Below are 20558 nucleotides of genomic sequence, written 5' to 3'. Positions count from 1 at the left end.
GGACAGAACAGAGCCCTGAAGTCAGGGCCAGTCAGAGCTGCATGGATGCCCTCCAATGTGTCTCTCCTAACTCTTCTAAAGGGAAAAGGAGAGCCAGTCTTAAGTGTGGTTTAATCATTCAGTTTGTTAAAATACGTTCTACTCGATACCAATCCACTAGTGGACTGGTGTCATTCAGGAGTGTGAGCTAAAATATAACCAGCTGGACGGCAGCAGAAGATAACACTGACTCACTGATACAGGGTCATACCCTCCTGTGTATGTTCAGTAATTGATAACCTATTAAGAGCTGTTTAGTCAGAAATAAGAGCAAATTCATGCCTTCAGGGGAGACATCATAGAGTTCTGTGTGCTGGAGTTTTATAAGTAAGAACTGAGTGCAAAGAAAAAGTCTAAAGCAGTTACCAGGCACTGGCACAAGTTAACACTGAAGATTAAGGCACTACCTGGATCAAACTGACCAGCAGAACCAAAGATCCTCTAGACCAGGATTCAGAAATAAAGTTCCAGTGTCCACTTTACAGTACAGTACGGTACTGTATTAAGAACCTAATACTCAGTACACATCAGTTACAGTTAGTCTAGTTAATGTAGGGCAGTTAATCTGAGTTTGGATACCGTAGCCAGGAAATGAGATGTACTGTATACAGGCTGCTGCAGAACAGCTGTTCACTGCAGTATATGAGATCACAGCCTCTGGGGTGAGATCTTTGCCCTTTACACAGAAAAAAAACTATGGAGTAAGCAACTCTGAGGAAGAGATTAACACAACAGGGGCAGAGAGGGCAGCCAAGCACAAAAACAAATACATACAAAGCCTGCAAACCAAGCACAAAGGAACTGCAGATACACATGGTACAAGGAGCACAGACAGAGGAATAGACAGAAACAGGTAATGCAAATGCAAACTGCAGCAAGTATCTCCAAACATAAAGGATTTGTGCTGTGGTGGGGTCCCCTGCTAGTTAATATTTGAGTTTTTCAGTCAGAGAACAGCTCTGTCTTTAAGAATAATTGCCAATTAGTTTTCCTAATGTGGTCCCCCAGTTTGGAACTGTGTTGGCTGATTTTACACCATTTTCTAAACAGACGGGCTGAAGGAACTGAAAGTATTTAGTCTTGAACAGAGAAGACTATGACACAGTCAGCCCAGTGGACTTCTTCAGATTCAACGGTGAAACACACCTTACAGGGCACAGTGTGAAACTAGGGTGGCACAGTGGCACAGTGGTTGGCATTGCTGCCTTGCCGCTACCTCCTGGGATACTGTCTGTGTGGAGTTTGCAAGGTCTCCCCAAGTCCACGTGTCCTCCCACAGTCCAAAGACATGCTGAGGGGTTGCCTTCTGGGAAAACTGGCCCTGATGAGTGTGTGTGTGTCTGTCTGCCCTGCAATGGACTGGCGTCCTGTCCAGGGTGTATCCTACTTTGCTTGCTGGGACAGACTCTGGCTCCCCCTGATCCTGTATTAGATCAAGCGGTAAGAAAATGAATGGATGGAGATGGTTATTTTAATCTCATTTAAATTTGAGAACATGGAGGCACTTCATTACCTAAACTGCTGTTTGGGTAGGAACAAGCTACAATACCTAAGCCATGTTGATGAAGTCGTTTACCATCTTTCCAGAAACCCACCCTAGGTAGGGCTGAGAATGTGGTAATGATTTCATTGGATCTCCTGAAAAAAAAAAACTTTAATTGATATAATTTCCAAAACTTAGCTCATGTTCTCTGAATCAGAGAATCTATGAAGACATTTTCCAAAAGAACCGAGTGTATTTGCTCAGAGTCTGAGACACTGAAGTCAGGGGCAGTCAGAGCTGAATGGATGCCCTCTGACGTGTCTTCTAGGAGGAAAGAAAAGCTGGTCTTAAGTGTGGTTTAATCATAAGGTATGTCCTACTAAATAACAGTCCACTAATGGACTGCCATCATTCAGGAGTGTGAGCTGACATGTATCCAACTGGACTGAAGCAGAAGAAAACACACTGTCTCACTGTGGGCAGGTCTGACAGTGTCCTTCCCACCTGTGTGTCTTCAACACCAGCTGATCACCTATAAAGAGCCATTTAGCCAGATATCTGTGATAAACAAGATCCATCACGAAAGCTTTGAGACCAAGATAGACATGTTGAAGAAAGGCCTTGAAGCAGTAGGGCAGTTAAAGGGAGACAGCATAAATATCTGTGTGCAGCAGTTGCTGGAAACAATGCACATTAACTGGGACATTTTATAAGTACGGACTGAATGCAGTCAAAAAGTCTAAACAAGCAAGCAGATCAGTTAGTGGCGCCACTTAGCACAGATGATTAAGAGCTCAACTGGACCAAAAACCAGTAGAGACAAGGCAGAAAGACAAAGACAGAAAGGAGCATTTCTATGAGCTACTGTACCTGCAGTCCATGTATAGTGCACTCAACCAGCCCACCTACAAAGCTCTGGAGCGGCTCATCAACTGAAGATGCTCAATCACAGTGCAAATTGATCCAGATGTTAGCTCATCTTCCACTCTGATCCAGATGCTAAATCATGTCACTAGCGGACTGTGACCAAGCCGCCCAGTAGGCTGAGCAGTGGTAGTGTTGGGTTGGGATTAGTCATTCAGGGCAGTCTTGGCTTCCTGGTTTCCGCAGGATTGTGGTGACATCCTGCACTCGGGGCTGTGTAGAGCCTGCAGTGTGTCATGTGAAGTGACCAGGGGCACTGCAGGAAAGTGCACTGGAGAGGCATCTCTCCTAATGGTAGAAGAATCTTAAAACAACTGGGAGTTCTAAATTGGTTGGGTACATCAAAAACAGTTCCATTTCAATTTGATGTGTTATTTCGTTTCAGATTTCTGCAGAGTTATTTGAAGGGGAATAACGCATGATGAAAATGTCCCGTGGCTCAGAATTTTTGAGTGTCTGAAAATTGTTGGCCATTGATCTGATGATTATCAGAGGGTGATCTACCTCCACAGTGGTAAAAAGTATAAAACACTAGTAATGTAGAATGTGGCTTTTGAAGAACATATTTTCATTATTCAAGTCAGAGGGAGCATGTTTAAAGCTTTTACAAGTACAGATGTTTTCATACCCACCCAATGAAGCAGGAAAAGCAAACTTTATACAACTAAATTACTTGTTAGATAACATGTTGTGCTTAAAATACTAAAAATGTAGCAAAGTATGGAACAACTGAATTCCAGAGAATATAAGGGTCAGATTTAGTCACACCATCTAAAAACGTATCCAACAAATACAAATCTGTAATAACATTCTGCTCTTTGGAAGAACATCTGTTAATGTGGAGGCCTGAACAGGTTTTGCCGAAGTATGAAAGGAGGTCAGCAGCTCCTCAATGGGGGGTATCGTCATGTTTAAGGCCAGAGAGCTCTGCTAAGACTGCACGTACAGTAAATGGTCCACAAGCTGGGGTGTGGCTATAAAATAAATCCCCAAGAAGCTCAATTTACCACTTTCCACTGGTGTGTCCATTTTTTAGAACTCAAAGGTTATGGTTATTGGGGCCATCCTGTTAGGAAGAGGATGCAAGAGCATCTTGTGAAACAAGTGGTTTGGGGGGCGACCATAAGGCCAAAGGCAACAGCTGGAGATCTCCTCCACAAACTGGCGTCTTTAGGATATAAAGGGCTGAATCTAGGATTTGCCTTTGTCCGCATGAATGTGGACACCAAGAAGAAGCCTCTTCTGAGGGTGAACGACAGGAAGAGGTGACTTGAGTGTGATCTAAATTTGCCAAGATTAAGGCGATGAAACAGCTTCTCCAGAATCAGATTTTGGAAATTCACTCCCAAACAGAATCAACTGGAAAACACTGTGGGCATTTCTCTGGATTTGGAGTGCGATCTATCAACGACTTCCTGCATCAGGACAAAATATTCTCCAAACAATTAAGAGTTAGCAACAAGAGCCAGTATTGGCACATAAAATGAATCGATTTTTCCAGTAGAACATGTGATTGTCAACGGATTTTATTTAGAGTTACAAAATCAAGACTATTTCCCACTGGAGCAAATTAGATTGCAACACCTTTTAATCATCAGGATTAAGGGGGGTGTTAGAAATATACTGAGTTACGCGGCAGTGAAAATTCCACATGTATCTGGCAGCATTCCTTGAAAAATTCAGTAGAAAAAAAAGATTGAAAAGACTCATAATCTCATTTATTATGATCTTAAACTATAATGTCTGGTACTGATCTACAGAAATATTTATGTTTCTTGAAATAGCTTCACATGTACACTGTCTGGCCACTAGAACTGTGAGAGGTATACAGAATGAACCATCACTCTAAGCCAGGTGATGAATTTTAAAGTGCACAGGACCCCTTGTCTGCTGCCTAGTCTGAGAGTTTTACCCCAAAGGTATGACAGTAGGAATGTGCACTGTAAGATGTTTACGGGCATGGGATGTACAACTGTCATTTTAAGTTGCCTGCTACACTGATCACTGTGTATCTACAATGGCTGGTTCCCCATTTTGTGCCATATGCTTTGACTGTGTTACAATCAAGGATGGTGACTCAGGCTTTCCTCCAAAAAGATGATAACTGTCTTTGAAAAACCGTTCTTCTCTAAAGGGCTCCCCGCCACATGGATTCATCATGAAAGCTTTGAGACCGAGACAGCGGTAAACATGCTGAACAAAGGCCTTGATTGAAGTAGCGGGACAGTGTACTGTACTCACTGGAGTCTGTTCATCTCTTTATAGAAAGCCCTTCAGTCTGTCTTCAATAGAAGGGACAAACAACGGGACAGTCAAACACTGTGCTCTTTTCACTTCTTTCAGTGCTTGTTAAGGAGCAGCATCTTAATACTGTCGACTGTGAATAAATCAAAGAGTACATCTGATTCCTCCGAGTCTGATAATATTCAAACATTGTGCTACTATCGTGCAGACTGGCAAGGAGACAAGCTGATTTTCTCACAATGAGAAAAACTGAACCTAAATATAAGATTGCTTTTTGCGTTGTCACTCATTAAAATCATGTCTTAAGCTCAAGCCTGGGCCATGTTACTAGCCAACTGTGAGTGGGATTCCCCAAATGGTGGTGGAAAACCTCAAGAGCTCCTCTGGCTCTCAGTGATCTACTTCCGGTGTATAGGCTTTCAGTGATGTCACTGAGAGACACACCACTCCTCCAATTGGGTGCTAACTCTCCTGCCAGGCGCTGTGGAGCTCGCAGAATGTCAAAAAGATCCGCAGCTGTAAGGGTGGGGCAAGCAGAGTGTAACGAACAGTTCTTTTCGGACCCTATGCGGACGACACAATCCGAAGAAGTGGGGAAACACTAGGAAAACGTCATGCAGGAATACGGGGCTGAAAACAGGGGGGCGTGTCCAAAGTGCGCTGGTGCACAGGGGAGGTGTGGCCGAGGCAAACAATCCAAAAGTTATCCACAGAGCGAATCCAAAACACAAGAATAAGTCCATAGCCAGGTGATCCATCCAAACAGGAATTAAAAACACGAACCGGGTCAGAACCGGCGGACAAGGAACGGGAACAGAGATTAAAACCTTAACGGGACCAGGCGCTTCCAGGTCCCGGACTCGCACAGTGCGGAAACCAGATGCAGAGCCAGGATGAGCTGGGAAAACGGATCAGGTGCACAGAATAAGTCTAAAGTGAAGGGCTGGAGCACCCTTAAGGAGGGGGGGACTATAATCGTGACACAGAGGAGCCTGTCTACTCTTCCTCATTCTCCCTGTGCAGCACAAGAGTAGTGTTTGGTGATTCTAAATGACATGAGTATAAAAATAGAAACAGAAAAAAAATATTTGAGCAATAGTGCCATATTACATTATTTCTCCCCATTCATGAAATGATAACATATTACTACTGTATAAAAATAACTATTGCTTCTAGTTTTGTAATCTGAAGCAACTTTCAACAATACAGGCTGAACCACAAGCAATAACCCTCAGCTTCATCTCCGTCTGGAGACAGACTGCTTTTCCATTAAAATCTTTAGAACAGCCATGAACTTCTCTCTTCACTCACACCAGCGCCACGTATAGACAGATTTGCAGTTCCATGATATGACCCTCGAAACACTTCGTATTCTTACAATACACTACACAATACAACACACAGTAGTATCAATTCACTTACAGTTTGGAATTTGGAAATAATCCTCATTGATTCCCTATCACCTTTCAGTTTATGAATTTCAGAGACGAAACAGATAAGACTGTGGCAGACTGAATTCTTTAATTTCCTCAACTGTAAAATTATTATTGTCAGTTTAAATTTACATGTCTATTAATTAGAGATGAGTAAGAAGCATGAAGGAACCCCCAACCCCATGTTACAGTAGCTTATACACAAGAGCCTGCTGTTTTTAAAGCCAGAAATAGGACAAATTATCACCTTTTTTGCATCCCTGCAGCTGCAGCATTTAGGGGGCAGAGCAGCACAGTGGGTATGTTTCTACATTCATAACTGATGGGTTTGAGTCTCTCCTTGAGACACACAGCCCAGTGGCTCCAGTCCACCCAGTAGTATAAATAGGAACCAGCATTGCTGCTCCTGTGATGGACTGGCATCCTGTCCAGGGGGGAGTCATGTGCTCTCTGATTGCTTCACGCCTAGAAACCAGGAAACTTCTGTCTTGATGAACCACTGTGTGCATCTCAAATGGAATCAGCTACCCAGCTGCAGCACAGTGTCTTGATCTAATGTTACAGATTCCTGCGTGTGATTTTCATCTGTTGTGTTTTATCTGTAGGAAACACACAGCAAGGCCAAGGATTAGAGGCCACTGCTGCAACATGAATCCCAAGAGACAGACTCTGCAGCCCCATATGATACAATTCAGGAATGGAAAGGTTTTGGGGCTCAGATTTGTTGTGTTAATGTTCTACATTTTCAGCCTCACAGAAAGCTTACTGAGCAAAGTGAATAAACCTCTGTCTACACTGAGGTTTCCTACTGTAATTATGCCTTGCCACACAGCACCCACAGTGCAATAAAGTAAAGCAATGAACTGTATCTTGAACTAATCCAGGAGAGGTCATGACACTGATAACGCTTGCCTTACAAATAAAAGGCAATTGATCATTTTTACTGCAAGGGCAATAGACAGTAACTGCCAAGCCCTGGCAGCAGGTATTTTCAACCCAACAGTTCAAAGGGATTCAGCGAGCAGAAGGTGAGCTATCTTTCGCCTCTGTTTCACAACACAACAGATGCACATCACTGTGGTTACTGTGACGCATCTGACTAAACAGGGACTTTTTCCTGGTAAAACACTGAGTGTGTGGCTACCTGCCATATGTGCCTGATCATGTCTGGGCAAGTCCTTTCTTGAACATCTGGATTCATTTTATAAAGCTGCAATTCCTGACTGGAGGGAACCACAAGCAGCATTGTTCAGCTCTGTTCGTCCCGTGGATGTGATCCCCTAAAATACGGCAATTTGCAGTGTCAGTTCAACACAAATGTATCTTACTGCTCGTTTAAGTTTGAAAAGATCTGCAACACAATCTAACGCATTCCTGAAGCAGCCAATTAGACAGTAAAACTGCTGTGTAGTGGCACAGATTTTTTAAACAGTCGTTTCACTGGGCAAAGGGGTTTACAATTTCAAGCACTTGAGGGAGGTGTTCCTAAGTTGATTTTTAGTTCTATTACCCAATCACCCGATTCGACAGGTTTTCCTTATGATTTGATCCTTAAGGCACATGCGGTGTTTGTCTGTTTCAGCCTCCTCTGGCTCAGTGCGCCCCCCCAACTACGCCGAGTGCACGCAGACGGCGAAGTTCTTGTGTTGCTCCCAGTAGTGCAGCTCCTCGGAGAAGCTCCAGGAGACGCCGAGGTCTTTGGTCGGCTTGACGGCGTGGACGACGCAGGCGGGCAGCCGGTCGAAGAGCAGCTCGGCCACCGACACCACGCTGGCCTTCTTCTGCTGCTCGATCAGCTGCTGGATGTCGCCCTTGTCGACGGGCTCTGGCGAGGCGCTGTAGGAAACCACCACGTTGAACTTGCTGTCGCCTTCCGGCAACTGGAACCGGCTCCTCCCGGTGCAGCACTGGTACTCCTTGGAAAACATGTTGCTGAACACGCCCGAGGGGGAGTTGAAGACCCGCACGGACCAGCTGACCCAGTCGTACTTCTTCTTGAGGAAGTCCACCAGGTGGTCGGCCAGCTGCTGGTTCGTTCTGGCTTCCCTGTCCCTCACCAGTTTGCGGGCGTCCATCTTGGCCTGCTCGGGGAAGCTGCTGATGCAGTCCTCGATGACGGCGTTCATCTTCCCCTGCACCGCCTTCATCTTCTCCCCCCAGTCCTTCAGCAGAGCTTCCTCGTCGTCTCCCTTGAGGGCGGCGTGCCCCATCAGGGCGATCAAGCCCACGCAAAACAACTTCTTCAGCCGGGCGCAGAACTCCTCCATGGGACGCCGGCTCTTCTCCTCGTAGTTGAGCGTGATCTCCAGGATTGACTCCCCGGAAAAGTTGTCCCCCGTCACGGCGTTGTACAGAGTGTGGAGGTTCTTGTCGCCCCCCGTCTTGCTGAAGTGCTCCAGGAAGAGCTTCTTCTTGACCTCCTTGAACTTGGGCTTGGCGTTCAGGATGTCCATGTACTTGCGGAACTGGTTGGTCAGGTTCTCCTCCACAGAGAAGTACTCTGCGTCCACCTGGCTCTTCTTGATCTCCTCGTTGATGCGCTTGATCTCCTCCGAGAGGACCTCCAGCCGCTCCCTCACCTTCTGGAACTGCTCCTTCATGTACGCCGCCTCCTCGCTCTCCACGTTGTCCAGGGCCAGCTTGACGATGGGCGCGGCGATCTGGAAGATGGGGAAGAGGTCCCCTGCCATGCTGGCCACCACCTCGGCGCCTTGCTCGAACACCTCCATCACTGTCTCCACCACGTCCTTCTTCTCCGCCACCATTTTCTGCAGCTGGTTTGTCATGGTTGCTGCCCGGGAGATCTCCACAGGGGACAGAACTGGATGAGAAAATTAGCTGTAACAAATTGAGATAAGGATAGTACGTGAAATTTAATCATTACAAAAACAAGTTTAAAACTACAATCTCAAGCAGGGCAACAAGAAAACCTGTCTTCATTCTTATCTAATAGATCAGGGCTTCCCAAACATCTTCTGCTTCCAACATACGTTTATCGTCCTCAGCTTTCTGTGGCACATTAGAAGATTTCAAATTAAGCACTACTACAGTGAGAAATTACGCTTCCTTCAAACTGCAATGGATTACAATTTGAAAGGATTTGAATAAGAAATATTAAATTTGACATTATTTACCTACAACTTTCAAAGTGTAATTTGAGACATTTTTCAGTGAACAAAGGTGACATGTGGGTTTGGTCTGGGACGCCCTGAAATACACGACTCACAGGGGATTTTGGCCCAACCTCTCAGACATGTTGTATTGGTGAAAGTCTAGGTAAAAGGCTGTAATCAGATGTCATACCCAGTAATCCATTTATGAACTTACACTTCCAGACACAACAATAATACCCACAGGTGATCACACTGTTGGCACAATCCTTAGAAACCTCAGTCTTGATTGAGGTTATTGAGGCTCATAACCGGTAACAATTTCCGCACTTTAAACATGTTACATTACAGCCAAGGTGCGATGATACAAATGTAAAAGGTGGAATTTCAGGAGTTCTGTTCCATTACATTTTGTTGCTCTCCAGAAAACTTTAAAAATGTCATTCATCGTGGAATTACAGCTATTTACTTACACAACTAACACACCCTAAGTTGTGAAATATTCAAAAGGCTGCCTTGCCTTGTCCCATTCTCTGTTGGTAGTTTTTCTATTTCTTTACAGTGTGATGTGGAAGAACCGGTTACGTTTGCATTCACTGAATAATTTTTAACATGAATTTGAATTTAAAAGCGCACTATGAAAAAAACTCAGAAAGAGTATTGTTAACTTCTAAAGGTTCATGCTTCACAAATGTAAGTGGATGTTTAAATTGTATTCGTTCCGTTATGCAGTAAATATGAAAACTAGAACAACTTCAGAATTGTGTTTTTCTTGTATTGCAATATAACCCTGAAATTTGAAAAAAAAAAGGGTATTTGGGTAAAAATGGAACAGTTTGGACGAAAAATGTTCTTGTCTACTGAGGTAACAATGGCCATAAAATCTCTTGTCTATCAGGTGACACCTGTTGGCTCCGGCATCAGGAAATGTTGGTTTCACATTGCTTTTCCTGCACTTGCAGTACTGCCATTAAAGAGCTGTTCTGTATCATTTGGGAATACACCACTGTTTTCGTCCACCTACACTGCCTCCTTTATATGCACTCATCAGTACTAGTGCCAAACTGGCTGGTTGGGAAAACAAAACTCTTGAGTGAATTCTTCTGGGTGGCTTGAAAACAAAAACAAAAAGGAATGACAGTAACATTCCTATAGTGAACGTGCTGACTATTTCAGACAAACATTTCATACTCAACTCTAACTGAAGCCTACAAGCACAAGTAGTTATTATTAGCTAGAAATCAAAACCCAAAAATGCACAGCATCAGACCTGCTGTTAACACTTGTGGAGCACATCTGTCTCGTGTTGATTTTACACACTTCGAACCTGGGGGGGGAGTTAGGCTTTGTCCCCCTGAACAGCCCCCTGACCCCTGACAGAACCTGCAGGCCACAATGCACGGCCCTGCACATTGTAAAGGATATGGGCCTTGATACTCCCAGCTCAGGCCTGCCTGTTTTTCGTCACGACTTCGGAGAACTCCGCCCATTCCAGCACTGCTTCATCAGGAAGCTCTTGTGGAAAGACGACTGGGCTGGAGGTGGATAGTGTGTGCAACAGCAGGCAGCCGGCCGCAGAACAGGGCCGCACCAGGGGCAGCAACACCCTGCTTGACGGCATGTGGACATGCAGACTCCCCACGCACAGCCGAGAGGAGACTCCGCTCGAGGTTGTCAAGCACCTGCTGGTCTTCTTACCCACTTGAGTACACAAACATACTCTAATCACAGAGCTCGGGCCAGCGCTCAGTGTTCACAAGTTGTCTTGTTCTGTCTGTGGTCTGAAAGCCGCACATGGGTGTAGATACAGTATCCACAGACATACTGTAGCTGGCCATTTTTAATTATGAATTTAAAATTCATTATTAAGTGGCAGGGAACTTAATTGCCAAAAGCACTAAATCTATCAATCTGGAAGCACTTTCACTGAGCTCTGCGTTCTTGTTAAAGGTAGAAATATTCTTAGTGGGTGAAAATTTAGAATAAGGGTCTATTTGTGTTTAATTCGTGGGGAATGGGACAAGTCATACAAACAGCCCCTGAATACATTGTGACTTACAGTTCATTTAACTCCAGATGAAATTAGATCTCACTTCACTTGTAATTGCATTAAATATACAGACACCAATGGCAGAGTTACTCCTGCAAATCACAGGCCTATAAACACTTCTTAACTCCTTCTAAAACACCCTTCTATCTCAACACACTGCTGTTCCAATCTCTGAACATGTGCCTGCAGCCTTCATCCTGGCAATATAATGTACCACAGTTCTGTGTTTCCTGCAACCCTGTATTAAAATTAATTACAGACTATTCTAACCTCATCTCACAGGGGCTTTGAAAGATATGATCTCCCTGAGACGGTGTGCGCATCCGCGCGCTGTGTTTTTATAGAAACTGGCTCGGTAACCAAGGTAACAGGAGTGCCAAACCATCACGTCAGCTCCTCTCCTGCTGCGCACCACCCAGGAGTTTACATTCCAGCATGCACTCTCTGCTTTTTTGTCAGGTTGAGTCTAGATATCTCCCCGAGACAGCAGTGTGACTGCAATCACTGTGCAGTGCATGCTGGGTTCTGTAGTCCTGGAGAAAACAGCAACCAGGAAGTGACCCAACTCTGAAGAGCTGAGGGACTGGTGTGACTGCAGGATCTCTAGGACTCTGTCGATCAACAGCACCTGAACAGTTGCGAGCAGCTGGCCAGATTAAAGTCAGTACCAAGATGATTTAGGTCATTAATCCTTGCTTGTAGGCCTGGTCAATCCGATACATTTTCTTGAAGAATTCAATGCTTCTGCACGACTTGTGACTTCAGATCTCTTTGTTCGAGGGCTGTATCACAGGGTTAAAGGCTAAGTGGGAATGAAAACCTGCACTGGCACCTCAGGACCAGAGCTGGACTACCCAGGCATAACTGAATCTGCGGACGAATGACATTATGTGGAATCCTGCTACGTGGATTCCTAACTGACTGGTGAAATGTCAAGTATCTGCTTTGGACACTGTGAGAAAAGTGACCTAAGATACCATTCTTGTGTTCTGTGAATTGAACAGCCTGGACTTTCTGTCAGAGACACTGTACCAGTGACTCCAGCACTGAAAAACCAAGTACAGTATGGATCTATTTTCAAATCCTCTGTACTCCCAATTTCATAATCAGCCTAAGTATTTGATCATATGGCTGGCTGCTCCTTAATTAAACTATAGGAAACATGCAGGGGTGTACACCACTAATGAAATTGTGCACGATCTGTACCATCTCGGAAATCATCACTGGGTGATCTGATAAAAACACAAATCAATGATGGGCCAGGCAGCTTAGTGCTGAGAGGCGATATGTTTGTACAGCCTGAACACAACACATTTCAGACCATTTAAGGTGGACTGCTCTGTCCTCAGCGTGATGGATGTTGTAGTCTCCAGTGAAGTGCTTACTGTACAGCTAAGACTAACTTAGCTATCTGTTCAGCGCAGAGCACTGGAGCGTCTAACGTTTGGCGCATTTAGGTTTTGGATCAATAAAAAGTACACAGCAGCAACATTAATAAGAAAATGCATGCATTAGAAACACACATCCTCATTCAATTTGGGAATGCACCACTCCTCCCAGCGAAATTAAGCACAACCCATTCGGATAAGCACTCCATCTAAAGAGCAGCGTCCCCTGGGCCTCTGCACAAGGCTCTGGCTGAATGGGCTCCACTATCAGAACAATAAAAGCATAATGCAGTCTATATATAAACTGACCTCCAAGATGGTTTCATATCCTGCTCTGTGGAAATTAACAACCTGCTTTAAACAAGCTCTGCTGAATAATAATACAAGCACAGAGATCGACACTGACAGGAAATCACAAGGTCGGTCCATTTTTGTATGAGGTGCTGCTTCCCACACCAATACCACAACCCTTTGTGTTTGGCATTGCAATTAATTAAGCTCCTAGGAAAATATAATTTAATGGCGCTGTCTGGCGTGGGCACAGAGACAGAAGGTTGTGTGGCAGTTGTTAGTAACAAGTAGCCAGACAGCCCTTACTGTACTAGATGATCTGTTTTTGTTAGAAGCACATTAACCTTCGAACGTAACAACATTTCCTTTCAGATCGGGGCTGTTGTTGCCAATAGTTTAGACGTATTAAAACTACACGGATCCTGCTGGACTGGTGTAATCTCCTGTACACACTCTCCCTGCGAGATTACCGAATGGGCTAACATCTGAATTCTTCACTTCCTATGTGCGTTTCTTCTTAACCTGTACTTTCCCGGCTTTTACAATACACTTTCTATGTAAGGCTTTTACACTTGTTGTAATTAGTACCGTAAACCCCAGCATGGCCTAAAACCAGGATGATAAAAAGCTGGTAAACATCTGCTTAAAATGGGTGGGTACTTTGTCAGCGGTTTCGCATGTCCGTCACTTTCAGGCCTACATTAAAGTTAATAACAGGATTCTGCGGATACGCAAAAAATGCGTGAAATAGCATCATTACATTACAATTACTATGTATTTTTTGCTTTTGTTTGTGGGTGACTGTGACATTCTCCGTTTGGAAAGTTCGGCAACTTTCACTCGGAGTCCATTCCCGTGTTCGAGTTTAAACTAGCTTTTTGAAAAGTAAAAAGATGAATTTATTTACTGGATCTCAAAAGAAACGATTCTGCTTCAACCCAATCAACTGTTAACCTACTATGAACGATCTCAAAACAAAACTGCGAGTACAATTCTGTAACTAAAGGAGAAATATCGTTTTTCGTGCTTGGCGTTTTTTTTTTGGGAAATAATGAATTGTAAATCTCCGGGATTATGACCACGAATGGAACCTTCATTTAGCAACAGATGCGTTTACTTTAGCGTGAACATACAGCATTTTTAAAAATATATACCACTTACCTTGTAAAACAAAAAGTTAAAGTTTCAAACACAGCCCTGAACACAACACGGAACTTCCAGTTTCTACCACTTTTTTTTTCTGTCAGGGAGGTATCGGGTTTCAGGAGCAAAAAGCGCCACACCCGGTCATAAAACACAGGCCAACATTTCACCAGCGGGCTGTGCCGCTTGTACAAGAGAAACCTTCCTCTACAGTTGGTTAAAACAGCACAGCCTTAGGTTAAACACTCTCCTTTTGACGGACCCGTGCACTATATTATATGTTGGGTATATAATAGTTACATATAGAAATTGGCTGTAAAAGTTTGAGCTTCCTGGACACAGCAAAATCATACTTTAACGCAGTACACAATTAGTAGAAACCATAATTGTTTTTTTTTTCGGTCTGCCCTCTGTTCCGGCCCTCATTTCCTGTATAACCGACCGTAAAAGTCATGGTTGATATTTGTTTGCTACTGGTTATCTTAATGTATATTTGTTTCCCCGCCCTTCCTTTTAAAAGACCGAAAACAAATCTCAAGGTCGACTGAATTTAGGGGGTTTGAAACTCGGAATCTGCCCTATTTCTCAATACTGATGCGAGCCGTTGAAAGCAACGTCTCTTCTCCAATGGCGTCTTCGGAGGCAGAGGTGCGCCGAGTACTCGCCCAGTACCTGCTGCCCTGTGACTGTGGGGCACATACTGAAGAAGACTACGGGGCGAATAGCCCATTTTTGTCAATTCTGAAGCTGTGAGATTGATCTCCGATGACGAGTACCAGACACATGAAATGTCGTTCATATTTTAATCCGCCCACGTACTCCCTGCTCGCTTAACAAGGAGTGCGGAGCTCACTCCTGTACCGTACCGTAGGAGGCGTTAAGATCCCCAGCGACACGAAATGGAGCTAGTCCGAGTGTCGCTGCCGCAGCCTGAAGTTGCGCCGCAGGTCTCAAAGCACCGCGTCTTGAGAAAACCTGCTGCTCTGTACGTTCGAGTTTAAACATCGACAGCCCGTTCATAGGCTGCAGTAAAAAAAAAAATCAAGTACAATTATGCCCGGAATCCAGTTCTGAAAACCGCAGGTTCTGTTATTTGCCGTAGTAACGTCTGTTCAAATAATGCAAACCTTTTCCATGTCTGATAAAAAAAAACCCCAATTCAAAACAAATCTGTGTAGAAGTGCATTTTTATTCCCACTGATCACCAACCATCTTAACAGCCATAAAAGCCAGGAATGTAAACAATGAAAATCAACATAGTCCATCTTGCTTTGGTTTATAATGGTAAATTCATAATGAAACGACGAAAGAATCAAAGCGTTTTGTGGGGGGGATTTACAAAGGTATATGTCCTCCATTCATTTTTATATACAGTATATTTATATAGTGCATTATGTTTTTTTTTTATTTAAACCTACCCACTGAGGTTAATTGACAAGTCATATTTAAAAAATAAAGCACACATTTTCATATATTTTACATAACACGTTTTTTTTTGTTCTCTCGCCACCAGACTAAACGTGTTTCTTGACTGTTGCAGAAACCAGTTCCCGGTTTGAGGTGAGCCTTTAAATCATAAAAATGTTGAGTGTATGTAGCTCAGAGCTTGTAAGAAAAAAAAACAGGCTAATATACAATCTGTTGCACAATTTAGTCCCTCGTACGAGAACCGCGATCCAGCATGAGAGCGTAATTTCAGATCTGCTGAAGTTTTACGAAAACACTGCGTTGTGTTGTTGTGTTGTTGTGTGCGAGAAGCTTCTATTTGAAAGCTTCTGTGTGATCCAAGCTGTAGACGCCCAATGTAGGTCCACATGTCTGTGGATTATTCGGAATGGATGCACAGATAGGCTTTTTTGTGCTTTGTATAGTAATAGCAATCTTCGGGAAAGTTGTTGGATTCCACCACGTCCTTGTAGCGGCTGATGGCGTGCACGATGCACTTGGGCACGCCGTTGTAGATAGACTGGGCCAAGTCCACCATGTTGCTCGTCATTTTCTGCCTCTCGATCAGCTCCTGGATTTTGCTTTTGTTTATGGGCGTGGGGCCCACGCTGTAGGACACCACCACCTTGACGTTGTGTTTAGTCACGACATCGAAGAAGTTTCCACCCCCGCTGCCCTGGTACTTCTTACCGGCCAGCCAGTTCCAGAACCACAGCCCGGAGTGGCTGAACACCCGCACCGACCAGAAGACCCAGTCGTACTTCTTCCCCAAGAAGTCCAGGAGCGGCTGGACGAACTCCTGGTCCAGTTTGGCCTGTTTGTCCCGCACCTGGTTCTCCATGTCGGTTCTGGCCTGGGCGGCGAAGTTGTTGGTGCAGTCGTCCACGGCCGCCTTCATCCGCCTCTCCACCTCCTCCATCCTCTGACCCCACTCCCTCATGAGCGCCCCCCCCACCGCCCCCTCCTTCAGGGAGGCGTGGCCCATGACGGCGATCAGCCCCACCAGGAAGAGCTTCTTCAGCTGGGCGCAGAACTCCTCCACCGCTCTGCGGCTCCTCTCCTCCGTGACCAGCACGGTCTCCAGCACCGACTCCCCAGACAGGTTTTCCCCGATCACCGCATTGTACAGGGCGTCCAGGTTCATGTCCCCATCCGTGGCTTGGAAGTGGTTCATGAATTTGTCCTTCCTGACCTCCTTGAACTTGGGTTTGGCGCTGACAAACTCCAGGTACTTCTCGTACTGGCTGATCATCTGCACCTCCAGGTCGAAGTTCTGCTTGTTCATGGAGATCTTCTGCCGTTCTCTCTGAATGGACTCGATATCATCCTGAATGCCTTCCAGCCTCTGGTTGACCTTCTCAAACTGCTCGGTCAAGTACTTTGCTTCTTTGCTCTCTGGGTTGCAGAGAATCTCTTTGGAAGCCACGAACACGGCCTCCAGGATGGGGTGAAGCTGCCCGACTGTAGCGGCGAGGATCTCGCACCCTTTCCCCATGATCTCCACTCCCTGCTCGATCTTCTCCTTGTTTTCCATCACCCATTCTTCCACGCGCTCCATGATTGGTGCTTTAAGAGAGCAACAAGCTCTTCCAGCCTTCAGAACGAGCAGGCGATCGTGCTGAAAGAGAAGCAGGAAATGAATCTGAGATCAACTGTTGGTTTTGGTTCGTGGGCGTATAGATACAAATATATGGACCAGGAATTTAGGATTTTAAGTACAAGACCTCAAATGTTTGGAATTGCTCTGAATCCTGACACATACTTCAGCACAGAAAGAACAATTGTGTGTATTAGTGTGTATGCCTCAGTCAAACGTCACCAAAAACCCTTTGATTTGCACACATTAAATGAAAATGTATCATCCTATTGTTGTACCATTGACATACAGTGGCTCCAGAGGCTGTGATATTAATAAACGATTTTATGTCGAATTAGTAGTAACAGCAGTAACAATGCAAAGTCTGGGCAAAAGTGTAAGATATTCTATAAACGTGTATCTACAGGGTATTTAAAAACCTGCCAGTGTCTAATTTCAATTATAAGCCTGTACAATCAACAGTTCTTTGTTGCACAAAAACATCCAGGACACGTATTCAACCCAGCAACTCGGAACAATGCTCACACTAGTGTATCACGGAGGACGTCACAGTCTAACTCTATGCCACGCCTTCTGACTCTGAACACAACTGCAACCCAGACTTCAGTGGTATTGAGTCACTCTACGCAATGCAGAAATATGAAAGGGGGGCTAATTTGATTTGTTTCACACACACACACACACACACACAACAACGAATGCTCAAAAGCAGAAATTGGGATTTCTTGTATCGGAAGATCTTGACGATTCTTTAAAACATGAAACGTGTGCTCACACATTGATCCCCAAAGTCAAATCAGGCACAGATGTTCAAAACAGGCAATGTCATGAAAAAACAATGGATATTTATGTTAATGGACAAAACAAATGCTGTCCTTTTAGTACTCAGTAGGAAAGGACTCTGGTGAAAACCACATACCCCAGACCAAGAGCCAGTCAGCACTGCAGAAGAGGCACGCCCTGTTCTTTAACTCTTAAAAGCTTATTGCTATTGCATTTATTAAAAAACAGTTTGAAAATTCCAATATTCACTGTATGTTCTGGCATTTCAAAGTTAGCCCACTTCAGTGTTTGTTTCTTCTGTTGTAAAATCAAGCCTCATCTAGTTCCCAACCAATTTTGTGGTGTACAGGACATTAAACATCTATTTTCAGAATCTATACAACAACCAGTACTTTACACAGTAACAAAACAGCCCTGTGTACAGTGCATTCTTTATTCCTTATTCTTTATTCTTCCAGTTCCCAAGGCACACTGCTGAAAAGGATTGTAGACTAAATATTCCCTCTAACATTGTCACACAAAGAGCACTGTTTATCAAGGTCTGTTGAATCAGACAACTGAGTCAACATGAAATCTCCATTTAACCAGTTTTGTTAAAACAACCAGCATATTAGACTCAAGACAATGGAATCACCACCTTACATATTTCTTTAGCAAATTAATTTTAAATTAATTTCTCAAATGAAAATCCTGGATTTAGTCAACAAATCCTTCATAGGGTTCCTTGTATCCAGAATGCATTTTTTTATCTTCATCTTGATCTAAAACAGCTTTGATAATTTTGCTATCAAACTAGTGCCTGTCTAGGTGTCTGGTTTCCCTGTGACGAACTGGATTCCAGGAATGTGCTTTTCTTGAAAGCAAAAAGAATGCGTTTCCCCAGCAAATCCCATGAAATATGTTCTTTTAAACACAACGGACAGAATCAGGAATTTAAGAGGGTCTCAGCCAAATGCTGCAAGTTGGAGAAAAGAGAAATGTGTGCCCAACCACCCAGATTCTGGATTTTATCTTCATGAAAAATTAAGAAGAAATCATCTAATTTCTTGACCAGTAAAAAAAACAGCCCCAGATAATGAATCCAATAACCCCTACATTTCTAATCTGCACAGACCCACAAAGACGGCCAGCAAAGTCAATATTTGTTTAACAACAACATCCTTGTCCTGTTTATTCTTCTATCTTTAAAATTCAGGAGCTGGTGAAAGTCTTATCATGGCACTGATCCAAGCCCCTATTTTTTTCCCATTACTCAAATCAATAATGCCAGAGCAGAACGTATTTTTGTCATAAATCAGGAATACCCACATCATAAGCAGTTGGCTTCATATAAAGAATAAAAAAAAGAAATGAGAATTACCTCTAGGTGTGCTCAAGTGTAGCCAGGTCTTCAGCGCAGACCATCTGTTTCTCTACAGCAGCTTTCCTAAACCTGGGTATATATAGGCTCTGTCGCAGGGCACTCCCCTTGGATCATCTCCATAGCCACTTTGCATTCAGAGCACCCATCCTTGGGAGCAATTGGCTGGGATATGTTAACAGATAACATCCTGGAAACATTTCTGCAATAGGAAATGAATACGCACAGAATTCTAGCGGAAAAAGACAGAAGAAAACTGAAGGATTTAGGGAACAGAACTGCTTCTTGTTTCCCGCAGCAATGAAAGTTGCCGTATTTAGGACCTCGTCACGTAACAGAATGTCAGCAATGTGAGTGATCATGCCTGTTTTTTCTCGTTTGTGTTTTGTTTTTTTGCGACCTCATTAAAATAAATTTATTTTTTTAAAGATGTGAATTGGTCCACCAGGACTTTGTGACAGCAGGGGATTTCCAAAGTTGTTTTTTTTTTTTGTCCCACAGCAAATCCTGCTTCTGGTTTTGTAAAAGTGGACATTTTCCAAGTGGGCCCATACAGTACATGACGTGTGTGAAAGAGAAATTGTGTATTAATTCCCTTTTTTCACACTTTTTGGACTTTTGTTATGCAGAATATCCGGAGATTGAAAAGGCGGAACTAATTTTGCCTTAGAGCAGAAAAAGCTTTTGAGAGTGAGCCCTCACTAAGCAACACTGACACTTTGTCAAAAGATCCCAGAGTGTTAACCTCTATGATGCAGTGAGGGTCATTCATTCTGCACATTAGTACGGCTCTGTCTGAAGAACCAAAGAGTTTGTTGTGTTTCCAAGGTTGGAAGGGAGATATGCAGGCAGAGTTTGCAAGCAGTCTTACCAACGGCAGTGAAATCACTGTTCAATTTGTTACCAGAACACCATAGAGCCCAGACACCCAGGCAGGGAGGCAAGGAGCTGTGAGATGTATTGTATCTACACATGCTTGATCCACAGCAAGGGAGTGAGACTCACTGTATTTCTTGTGTTCACATTAATTCTTTGTTTTCTTTTTCCTAGTTATGATAAATAACAATCTGTTTTCTAACCACTTCATCCAATTGAAGGTTGTGGGGGAGCCAGAGTCTATCCCAGCAAGCAACAGGCACAAGGCAGGGTACACCCTGGATGGGACACCTATCCATCACAGGACAGACGCAAACACAGAGACACAGACACTCCCACAAGGGCCAGTTTTCCCAGTTAACTTCCCAGTATGTCTTTAGACTGTGGGAGG

At 44.0% G+C, this 20558-nt stretch overlaps 2 protein-coding genes across 3 annotated transcripts; both read right to left on the bottom strand.

The window, feature by feature from the left end:
* Nucleotides 1–3956: 3956 nt before the first annotated feature.
* rpz4 (rapunzel 4) lies at nucleotides 3957–19427 on the bottom strand. 2 transcript variants are annotated; one of them, XM_088620961.1, is made up of 2 exons: nucleotides 19292–19427; nucleotides 3957–8961 (listed from the first exon to the last, which is right to left on the bottom strand). In XM_088620961.1, exon 2 carries the CDS (start codon nucleotides 8907–8909, stop codon nucleotides 7734–7736), a length of 1176 nt encoding a protein of 391 aa, XP_088477087.1. In that variant the 5' UTR covers nucleotides 8910–8961; nucleotides 19292–19427; the 3' UTR covers nucleotides 3957–7733. The 2 variants fall into 2 exon arrangements, with proteins under 2 accessions (XP_088477087.1, XP_088477086.1); XM_088620960.1 differs by lacking the exon at nucleotides 19292–19427 and adding an exon at nucleotides 14124–14339.
* Nucleotides 15275–19433, bottom strand: rpz5 (rapunzel 5). Its single transcript, XM_088620959.1, has 2 exons — nucleotides 19292–19433; nucleotides 15275–17169 (listed from the first exon to the last, which is right to left on the bottom strand). Exon 2 carries the CDS (start codon nucleotides 17107–17109, stop codon nucleotides 15931–15933), a length of 1179 nt encoding a protein of 392 aa, XP_088477085.1. The 5' UTR covers nucleotides 17110–17169; nucleotides 19292–19433; the 3' UTR covers nucleotides 15275–15930.
* Between the last annotated feature and the right edge of the window lie 1125 nt (nucleotides 19434–20558).

The sequence above is a fragment of the Lepisosteus platostomus genome, chromosome 26 (assembly GCF_059453375.1).
Source record: "Lepisosteus platostomus isolate fLepPlt1 chromosome 26, fLepPlt1.hap1, whole genome shotgun sequence".
Taxonomy (NCBI): Eukaryota; Metazoa; Chordata; class Actinopteri; order Semionotiformes; family Lepisosteidae; genus Lepisosteus; species Lepisosteus platostomus.
This window is presented reverse-complemented; position numbering and strand designations above follow the sequence as displayed.

What these genes read in the sequence shown, in the direction of transcription:
- rpz4 (XM_088620961.1), bottom strand. Translation starts at nt 8,909, where the DNA reads ATGACAAACCAGCTGCAGAAAATGGTGGCGGAGAAGAAGGACGTGGTG.
- rpz5 (XM_088620959.1), bottom strand. Translation starts at nt 17,109, where the DNA reads ATGGAGCGCGTGGAAGAATGGGTGATGGAAAACAAGGAGAAGATCGAG.